This window comes from Haliotis rufescens, unplaced genomic scaffold (genome assembly GCF_023055435.1).
Source record: "Haliotis rufescens isolate VD_foot unplaced genomic scaffold, xgHalRufe1.0.p SCAF_13, whole genome shotgun sequence".
NCBI lineage: Eukaryota > Metazoa > Mollusca > Gastropoda > Lepetellida > Haliotidae > Haliotis > Haliotis rufescens.
Window position 1 is genome coordinate 9,130,049 of NW_025963813.1, and position 11,594 is coordinate 9,141,642.

The 11,594-nt window shown below is 39.5% G+C and overlaps 1 protein-coding gene across 1 annotated transcript; it reads left to right on the top strand.

Annotated features, from left to right (window-relative positions):
• Positions 1–319: 319 nt before the first annotated feature.
• Positions 320–11,147, top strand: LOC124115182 (carbohydrate sulfotransferase 11-like). The gene is made up of 3 exons (XM_046476089.2): positions 320–508; positions 6,369–7,495; positions 9,628–11,147. The coding sequence occupies exons 1-2, from the start codon at positions 476–478 to the stop codon at positions 7,476–7,478; spliced, it is 1,143 nt and encodes a 380-aa protein (XP_046332045.2). The 5' UTR covers positions 320–475; the 3' UTR covers positions 7,479–7,495; positions 9,628–11,147.
• Positions 11,148–11,594: the final 447 nt, after the last annotated feature.

An 11,594-nucleotide genomic window follows, 5' to 3' on the forward strand; every position in this document is an offset into this window, starting at 1 on the left:
CCCAACCGCCCACTCACTCGACCACTCACTCAACCACTCACTCAACCACTCACTCAACCACTCACTCAACCACTCACTCACTCAACCACTCACTCACTCAACCACTCACTCAACCGCTCACTCAACCGCTCACTCAATCACTCACTCAATCACTAACTCACTCAACCACTAACTCACTCAACCACTCAACCACTTAACCACTCACCCACATACAAGGTATATTCACACATACTTTTTCCTTCCTGCTATTTTTATGACAAGTCAATCTAACTATCGTTAAGGGTTTGTATGTGTCATTCTCAAGCCCCGGGCGAGTCCACAGACAGATTGCCTGAAGCCTAATCAAAAGCGCCCCGCTACCAACTCGCACCGCATTCGTGTCGGTGTCAGCGAACGAGGATGACGTCGCCGCTGTCTGCAAGGGTCTGCGGTTATACACTCCTCACCGTGGCTTGTCTTGTGGGTTGTACCTTATATGGATATATATCACAGGATCATCTGCCTTCCAGTAAGTACTTGTGTTGTTACTTTTATAAGTACAAATGTTATGTAATACGACTGAGGCACAAATATTCCTCATCATCTCTTCTCAAAGTTTTAATTTATCATGTCGAATTCCGTTTGTTATTAATCATATCAATAATCCTATTATTTGGAAAACCCACGATGAGAAGCTTGTATGTAAAGCGAGTATTCCCAAACTACTAACTAGCTACTTTTACCAGAGTGTATTAACCCCTTGCCGCCACGGGGACATGTGGGCCCCGGCCTTCCTCTTCAAACCTCACCTGAAAAGTATACACGCAACGGATTTTAATTCTGCGGAAAATTATGTTCTGTGATATCATCTGTCGTCATTTTAGAAAAAGCAAATTCTTGAAAACGGCCTCTGAAAATTAGTTTCATCGTAAATTTGGCTACTTTTGACGTATTACTAAATCCAATCACGGCGTTATTTAATGTATGTTTTGAAATAAAAATATCGGGTTTCTACTGAGGAAATTCAATTGCAAAAAATAGGATAGACGTGATCACGGGTATCTGTAATGAAGCAAATCAACAATGGTCGTGGAACGTCGCCGACAGCACAGGAATGTTTGAGAAAATACGCAAACTCGTTTACAAAATCACGTTTCGCATTTATAATGCGCATATTTCCTTTCAATAATTCCTTTCCTGCTCATAGTGCTACACTAGTATTACCCCGGTCAATGTGGACTCGATATTCATTCTCAGCTCCCCGGGGAGAATACAACCCACGTTGCCTGTGAGGAGCTAGACGGTTATGAGACGCCTATTACACCACATCTTTCACACTCAGCTCTGATACCTACATCCAAGAATTACGCATACATTTTAAAATCAAATGATAAATTGTCTTTGTCACTTAAACAAATGTCCAAGATTAAGTCAAGCGAAATAAATAATATGTGAAAAAGTCCTCGCTCGGAAATTTGTACTAGTTTGAAATGTAAACAAAATAAATTTCAGATTTTACACAGTGTAGCATTTTTTCCTATTTTTAATGACCTATTCATTTATTCGTTGTAAACAATGGTTCAATTATTTGGGAATATGCATGCGAAGAGTGTTGTAGCAAAAAAATGGGAATTAAAATGCATACATTAACATGATTGAGTATACTAAAAAAAACATGTTAAAGTTTTCATCCTGCGTGACGCCATGACTGACGCAAAATCAAGAATAACGACAAGGGTATTTTTTCTGTGCGTATGTAAGTCTGAAAGAGGCGAAATTTGTTCGTTTTTCACGCATAACAAAATGTTTGGTTTTCAAACCAGTCTTAAAATTCATTTTAAATCTCCACATGGGACAAGTGCTTCAAGTGCTTCATGTGCTTCAAGTGCTTCACGTGCTTCATGTGCTTCGTGTGCCTCAAGTGCTTCTACATCTCTGCATATTTTTTATAAATGTGTGTAAAAACTAACGCGGCATCCAGGGGGTTAAACGGCCAAAGTAGGATACACCTTGTCAAAATGATTTATAAAAATAACACTCAGTCTCAACCAGAAAGTACATTACATTTTTCACACGGGGAGTTACTAAAGGACTGGACAAGGAATTACTTGACCGTTACATTTTGATGGAGACAGTTTCACATTCGTTCGTCTCCAATGAATTTGTCTCCAAATGGATCTCAATTTAGTCATTTCTGGTTCTTGATCCCACAACCACGTTTGTTGACCCGAATATAAAACATCAAATGAACTTGAATTCTACATTAATTTTGAATTATGCATCAAACGAAGCGCATCGGAAATGTTGACTTAGCGCCGGTATGACCTTCACCTTAACCACTTGTAATAACATGGCATTTAGACATATGATTGTATAAAATATGTTTATTAGTACGTCACCATGTCCTGTAATAATAAACACGTAGAGGTCGCAGTGAGAAGGAATGTCAAGGGTTGTCGTCTGTGTGTGACAACGTTCCTCGCGTTGACGAGAAGTGACTGTCAGACGGGTCCAGCACACCACGGTGATGAATGGCTGCCAAGAATATCTCCCGCATGGGAGATTTACAATAACCTGGGGTTAAAATACGTGACTGGTGGAGATGTCATTGTTACCAAAACACACTCACCTATCCCACCTGGGCCCCGTCCCTCAAAGCGATCTTAGCGCTAAGGTGATCGTAAGTCCCATACTTTAACATAGGCTTACGATCAAGGTTTACAAACTACAAGTCAGAATGGGAAGATATTATTTAAAAAGGAGAATAAACTTCGAAAACTCGATCCTACAAGACTTTTAAACACCACTTCGAATGTGAAAAATATGTCAAAGTTCATTTGTCACGGGAGTAGAGGAGCGCATTTGACAAACTTAGATGTGGTGTAGCCCTCATAAGAATAGAGTGAGTGAGTATGGTTTTACGCCGCTTTTAGCAATATTCCAGCAATATCGCGGCAGGGGACACCAGAAATGGGCTTCACACATTGTACCCATGTCAGGAATCGAACCCGGGTCTTCGGCGTGACGAGCGAACGCTTTAACCACCAGGCTACCCGACCGCCCTCATAAGAATAGAGACTGGACGCTACGAGAATATTCCGGCAGAACACAGATACTGTTTCACTTGTGTTAATTGTGTGGAAGATGAGGCGCAGTTGTTTATCAAGTTGTCCTTTATATACGGTTTTACGTGAAGATATTTTACGGAAGTGTTATAACATATGGCCTGGTTTTAACGCGTTTTCGAGTCAGCGGCTTGCCCTACATTTATCAAATGACGACATGATTTTTTTTCCCGAGCCAAAACCTGTTGCAATATCTCAGAACATTGACGCCTTTTAAGGTACAGATAAATTGTGCCATTGGGTATATATCTCAACACTCCATAACTGACTGTGTTCATCTATTAGGTATTATTTTGTGACTGTGTGGTTTTATCATCTCTCATAAATCACGTGGCGATTGGTCGCAATTTACTTTTACTGAATGATATGTATAATAGTTATGTTCTTTGTAATTGCGAGTGAGATGTCAGTCAGTCAGTCAGTCAGTCAGTCAGTCAGTCCGTCAGTCAGTCCGGCCGTCAGTCCGGCCGTCAGTCAGTCAGTTTGTGAACTGTGAAGATTCATTCTTCTTTTGTAGCTATGTCGTTCAGATATTAGGCAGTATTTTGTTAACAATAAAAATTAATGCTTAGAATTAAGAAAACAGGACTTGAAATATGCAGCTACCAACCGACTGTCTGGCATCAAAACACGGGCTGTGTACTCGCGGGCAGATGACCACAGAGTACGCTGATCACTGTGTCGGATTAACGAGACTGATTAATTGGTGATTTCGGTTATTCATTGTTAATTAGTAGTGTCGGAGACGGAGTGCGAGACTGTCGAATTAACGGGTCTAAATAGCACTGATTTAATCGGTTCCCATCATTTGGGTCGGATAAACCCAATTGTCGGATTAACGAGACTTGACTGTATATACACCTACCTCTACCTAAATCGGATTCCTCCAATTTCGTCAGAAGTGAACTTTGAGTAAGGATTCCAGAAGGAAAACGTCAAAGAATGCTTCCCAAACGATAGCCTCTCAATCATGCACTCACAGTTTATATATGTTTCTGTTATTAGGTCCGGTAGTGGGAGAGAAAATTCAAGAAAGGTTTTTTGTTGCTAGTTCGAAAGTAGACCAGGTAAGAATGGAAGCCTCTGATCTCACAGATCGCATGATGGATCTAGATAACTATTGATCAGAGACCCTATGCCGGGATATGGTCTCTGTTATGATATCCGGTTTATATTCACCGAAACCGGGCTGATGAATTTCATCGAAATCACTTTGCACTTTCTTTGAACATTAAGCTGCCACACCGTGATGTAACTGAAATACTGTTAGGGCGATGTTAAAGTTAAAGGGCAGGTCAAGTCAACATAGGAACAGGGCACATTGTGATACCTGAGGGCTTACTTTATCCCAGATTCGTGACCAAAATGTGATTTGAAAAACGGAAATAGCGTAAAACACACGATAAAAAACGACAGGCGAAATCGTCCCCCAAACGAAAACATCCGCCACTGAGGGGATTCCCCTTACTGGTAATAAAACGGGTTCCCGGTGTTTGACGCGCTGCGCAATTTCAACGATCATTCTGTCTGCTAATTCACTTGATTACCGAGTCCACATCTTATGGCACCTTATGTTACCATAGTAACAATACTGAAGATGCCTTCAGTTGTTTGCTCATGGGATTAATCTCTGACAGGTAATCAATGTGTGTGGAGTAGGACTGAGAACAGCTGATGGTTTATTACCTAAATAGGATGTTATATAATTAGTGATAAAACAGGATGTTAGTAATAAAACGCTAGTTACCGATTGTTAATTGGTAATTAAATTATGCACAATATCAAGATCAAAGGTCGTTTCACACATTCAATAATGTATGCAATGTTGTTATTTTTTGTAGGATTAACAGAGATAGGAGAAACAGTATACATGTATGTATAACGGCTAAGAATCACAAGATAGATAAACCCCCAAACATATCACAATAAAACAGTTGTCACGACCGTGCCGGTAGCTTTAGGCCACACCCCCAAATAGTTTTGTTTTGGAAGCCGATTTCGGAGCGTGTGACTTAAGAACTTCCACTTGGACAATGAAATACTTTCTACGAATATTATAATTTTGTCCTCACGCGGAAATGTAATTAATGTATCCAGGAAAATTGATATTTGCAATAAAATCGCAATTTTTAAAAATTATTTTTATATATTTCTTTTGCCCTTTAAATCCACCTGACGTGAAATCCCCTTCACTCACTAAGCGCAATGTCAATACTTCATGGGTATGTACACACTCCGTGCCTCCATTATCCGTGGATACATAAAACATAAAAGCCTTGTATAGTCTCTATTTGAAACAAAGGAATCAAGCGACGGCCTGGTTTCAGTGAGATCGAATCCAACGAGTATTCAGACAAATGAGCGCTCATATGGCAAGCCGTTTTCACATTTATTACGGAATTACAGATATCTTGAATTGAGTTGAAGATATCTTGAATCGAATTGAAGATATCTTGAATGGAATTGAAGATATCTAAAATGCAGATAATTGTAGATATCTGCAATAAAATGTAAGATATTACGAAATGAATTAAGGATATGGTGAAGCGTATTACTGATATCTTGAAAATAATTGCTGATATCTTAAATTCGATTATTGATATAAAAAAAATAGTTTAATGATATCAAAATGTCATGTTTTGTTATGATGTCAATAATTCAATTCCTGATGTCTTGAAACTAAATACAGATATCAATAATTGATTATTGATATCTTCAATTGTTGCCATTTATAAAGATGTTACATAAATAATGTTACTTAAATTAGATAACTGATATCAATAATTGATATAAAGATATCATCAAAATTATCAATATCTTTAATTGGATTTTTGATATCAGTAACGGTCAGAATTAATGATATCTTGAATTGAATTAAAGATATTGCTAATTGAATTAAAGATATCTCAAATTGAATTAAAGATATCTGTAATGCATTTGTGGATATGTATAACTTATTTCAAGATATCTTGAATTGAATTTAATACATGCATAAGATTAAGCTACTCAGATCTACTCACGGGCAGCATAGGTTGTATACTACCAAGGGAGCTGAGAATGAAAATCGAGAGCACCCTGATCAATGGTGAAAGGGGATAATAACAATGTAGCGTCATAAGAATTGAGTGTCGCGTTATAAGTAGAATTATCATCATTGTTGTTGTTGTTTAAGAAGAATTATCATCATCGTTGTTGTTGTTATTGTTGTTGTTGTTGTTATTATTATTATTATTATTATTAATATTAATATTATTATTATTATAGGAAGTAATGGGCCCTCTCGAGACTGAATACGAAGCCCGTCTCCAAAGATACCGTGATGCGTGCGCAGTGAGAAAGACTAGAACCTCTGGCTACAACACCATCTTATACTACGCCGATGGAGGGACGAACACCAGCATGGGCTATTGCCCTGTACCTAAAGTTGGCTGCACGTTTTGGAGGAGGATCTTGATGTTTCTCAACAAGACACGAAGTCAGTCTCAGATATCAAGTCCCTTTGATATTTCTCGCTTCGAGGTGTATTTCAAACCCATGATACATCTTACTGCCACGAAGTACGCCACGGACGTCTTGGAACATGCACAACGTTTCCTGTTTGCGAGGGATCCCTACGCAAGACTTTTCTCTGCGTACGTGGACAAGTTTCTTCTTCCGCAGTTTCTAGGATGGGAGAGATACGGCAAAGTAGTCACAGCGGCCAGAGCTGGGACAAGAAATGTTAATGAAACGTGTGTAAAAACACTGGTCACATTTCCTGAGTTTGTGAATATAACCATGTCACAGAAATATCGGGACCCCCACTGGTTGCCAATAGCGTCGGTATGTGACCCCTGTCGGCTGTTCCCTCAATTCATTGGAAAACAAGAGTCGTTCGCCAAAGACGCCAAATATATTTTAAACAAGGTCGGACTGGGGAATCTGTTGACAAAGTATTCTCATAAAACGTTCATCTCAGACGAAATTACGCAAATGGTTGACTTTACGTATGCGTACAGAGATTTCAACGTGAACCTACGGAAGTGTTTCGACAGCCTCCTGCTAGCAGAACGTTTGTGGACGGCGTTTAAGATCAATGGTTACCTAAAGCCAGAAGCGGAATTCCCAAAGGAAGAATTAAGTGGGTTAATTCGTAAGACAAATGACACGCGTACGATTAAAGCTATCTTAACTCAGCTGATAGCCAAAGAAAATAAACAATCTCACATGTCAAGTGTGATGTATAAGCTGCAGAAAAGGACAATGATGTTGAACGAGTATAAAAATCTATCTCGAGAAACGATGGAAAAAATAGCGAAGTATTACACGTGGGACTTTAAGATATTTGGTTACGAGCAATATCCAGCGGCTCTATTTCCATGGAAACACCAATAGTCCATGATTAAATCCAGGTACCCTCTTTTCTGGGATTATGGTATCGTCTTAGACATTTTGGATGAACATAATTTTATTTGGTGTGTTATTTTTAGAAGTGTATATGTATGCCGTTGCAGCAATTGAATACCCGGATTATCTTTCAAGTATTACTGATCTAAGGGAGGTAATAAATCAGAGGTTTATATACTGAGAGGATCAACATTTCCGGCTTCTCTGTTAATGTTTACTATTTACCACGAAGATTCTTTGAAAATATCAATATAAAGCAAACATTATTGCTTCTTGCCAATGACGTTCCATAACTTCCGGAGCTTAGTGGATTTCACCCTGAAAAGTAGCATGTTAAGATCCTCCTTGGTCAATATTCGAAAAAGTTAGAGAATGCGCCGAACTATTTTATTTAAATTTTAAGATTAGTTTTATTGTATCTTAATCGCATCGTGATTTTTACAACCCTGTACACTACCAGGTGACGAGGCGTGCCAGAGGATATCGTTTCCATATTGAAAGTATATAAAATAACAATTAGGAGATAAACATACTGTGTTTTCAATGTAGAGCTAGGTTACCTGTAGATTTAACCCCGCTAAATTGAATTTGGAACCGAACGCGCAGCGTGAGGTTTCAAATGTTAAATTTAGCGCGGTTAAATCTACAGGTAACCTAGCTCTACATTGAAAACACAGTATGCTTATCTCCATTCTACCATGACTAGGTAAAACGCGAACTCTTTGGTGTTACCAAATATACTGAATGAAGCGGCATGGGTTGAGTTCAGTGTTTTGAGTGGGTTATCGATCTGAATTACGGAATCACCGAACAAAATATGGTTTGTTTACACCGTTATACTTCACTCGAACATATGACAGGCATTGAAAGCATATACGCACGGCAACCTGGTAAGCTAACATGAGGTTGGCATCCCTAAAGAAAACAAAGCAAGCTTTGCAAGTCTCTCGCTCTACATCGCGCGTCACCACTATGACGTCATATCGCTCATTGTGACGCAAAAATTATGACGTCACAGTCGTATATAGAAAAGCGCCAAAATTCCAAGCTCTCTGTTGTCTCCAAAACGTAAATACATTCCCTTTGTTGATTTCTGTCGTGTTTTTCTGCACGAAATGTATTGCCACACATCCTTTTAATATTTTAGTAACCGCATCTGTGCATTTTGTAACCTGTAATTGTAGATATAATTATTTAAACATGCCTACCGACAATGACTGAAAATAGTACTATTCTATGAATATTAACTTCCGCGGTGATGCGGCCGTCAAACCAGCTGTTTCAATCAGAGGGGGTTTCTTGTGATTTAATAGCCTTTTATTGACCAATCAGAATCGAGTAAATTCCAAATTCATGGTAGAATAATTATTAATTTGGCGTGAAGAATAGTTTAAATCTGGATGCAATGGATGGCTTGATATATACTTCAGTAATTAATTGTATTCATTAGTGGTTTAGCGTCTGCAGGGGAGCCGATCATATGCAGTTCGCCATCAGATAGGTGGACTATTGCTGAGTGCAGCGTTAAACAACGAACAAATATAGCAAGCCTGAGTTTGAAAATATTGAGAAAATACAATTAACATGTCCGAGAAGCCCCAAACTCTTTTTACAAAATGACAAACCTCTTCAGACACTTGTATGTCCTTTTAAAATCTGCTACAACCAAAATCCACAAATTTTGGTTTCAATATTTTAGAAGTACCGCTTGTTGACGTTTCCCAAATTTATATATTTGATCATTCTAGTGTCCCAAAAATGTTCATGTACACACATAAAGGCTATTATCCAGCTGCCGATTGGTTAATGTATCTATAATTTTGTGTTTTCTGTAACATGACTCCATTATAACCTTGAAACACTTAATACGAGTGTTAAATATAGACAGGCGTATTAAATATGTACATTATTACTTATTTATTTATTTAACTCACCTGGTTCAAGTGTTGTTGTTTTTGTTGCGATATTATAAATTATAACCTTGACCTTTACTATTCGATCATTCTGTAAACTGAAACTTCAAACGGCCATTCCTTCGCCATTCGTATTCAAAATGTAATATTTGGCATGTGGATAGTTAGTAGTTTTGTTTTGTAATATTTAAATGTTTGCATTTGTTACTATTACTATGCTCCAGGTCCCGTGAACATCCGGGTTCCGGTCTTCAGCAACCCAGGCATGCTTGTCGAAAGAGACGACAAACGGGATCGGGGTGATCAGACTCGCCGACTTGGTTTGATGCAAGTTATTATATCCCAATGGCCGTAGATCACTGGATTGTCTGGTCCAGACACCATTATTTACAGACCGCCGTCATAATAGCTGGACTATTGCTGAGTGCGGCGTTAAACAACAAACAGACAAACAAACAAACAAAACCATGACTTTGCATTCTTTTTTCAATGCATATTTGGCTCTGGAAACGTCCATCTGAAATTTTGAACTGAACTTTGGTATGCATGTTTCTTTTTATGATGACATCACGATATTCACTCACTCACTCACTCACCCACTCCCTCACTCACTCACTCACTATGGTGACGTCACATGTTGCTCAAATCCTTAGATTTTAGTGTTACGTTTTAGTCCTCGTGTATTTATGTAAAAACTATTTGAATATTTTGTTGACTACAAATCCAAGTGAGCTGCAATGCCGTGGTTTGTTTGATCATAACTGATTCAAAGGCATCTGTATTCCCACACAAGTAACATATGTCATATAATTTGAACTTTGAAATCCATATGAATAAAATTTCGACTTCCATGATGGTTGTGTTGGTCAAGAAACATTACCTTCTGAGGGTTAGTGTCAAACTGGACCTTGTCTCCAAAAGTAACCATTCTATATAGAATATACCCGTCTTCTCTTCCCTGGAGGGGCGGTCGGGTAGCCAAGTGGTTAAAGCGTTCGCTCGTCACGCCGAAGACCCGGGTTCGATTCCCGCCGTGATATTGCTGGAATATAGCTAAAAGCGGCGTAAAACCTCACTCACACTCTACCCTGGTGAGTTCAAAATGCAAATTTTATTTGTTTGTTTGTTTAGGTTATCAGACGTTGACGTTGTATGTTTACATTTGAGTGAGTGAGTGAGTATAGTTTTTCGCCGCTTTTAGGAATATTCCAGCAAAATTACGGCGGGGGACACCAGAAATGGGCTTCACACATTGTACCCATGTCGGGAACCGAACCCGGGCCTTCGGCGTGACGAACGAACGCTTTTACCACTAGGCTACCCGACCGTCCCTGTTTACATGTGATTATAATAAAATGAAGACAGTTCCAGTCTAGCGTCAGACTGGAGTGTTGGGGTTCTGTGAGTCACCCCATTGCGCCAGGGGTAGTGGGGTAGCTTAGTGGTTAAAGTGTTGGATCAGCACGCCGAAGATCCGGGTTCGATTCCGCACATGGGTGCAATGTGTGAAGCCAGTGGATGATCAACGGCCCACACCGTCCGGGTTGGATAACTGACGTAGGTCATGCCACAATGCCCGGTGCCCGGTTTTCATGCTAAACATGAGGAACCGCATCTTTCAGAGGCAAGAGAGCTAACTGGCTATAAAAGTCCAGTTTCCACCCTTGCCGAACTAGGCTTGTATTATGGAGTTACATTTTGGCTGGACTAACGAGTCTATGCATAGTCCAATCAAAATCGCTCACCGAAATCGAAATCCGGTTCGTAAATTGTCGTGCAGATTTCGATCGATTGCAGGATTTGCAAAGCATATGCACCGCCAACTCGTTGTTAGCAGATATTTTCCAAATCTTTTCATGATTTTAATCAAGGTGCTTGTGTGATTTGATGCATTTCGCGATGTAAGACCCGTTTTATCACAATATAGATCTTGATTATCGATCAGATCGTCCTGACTGGGCGCCACCATTTTGTGTGAAGCAAACGGAAGTGATGGAATCTGATTGGTCCATAGGAGAGGCTTAAAAGGGACATAACTGGTAATAGCCACTGGTGGCGCTACGATCGAGCCCAGTAATTCCAGTCCAGTTCGGCAAGGGTGGAAAGTGGACTTTTAGAGTCAGTGAACTCTCTTGCCTCGGGAAGATGGAGGTACTGGGACATGCGACACTGTTTCGTCAGGTGACCGCAG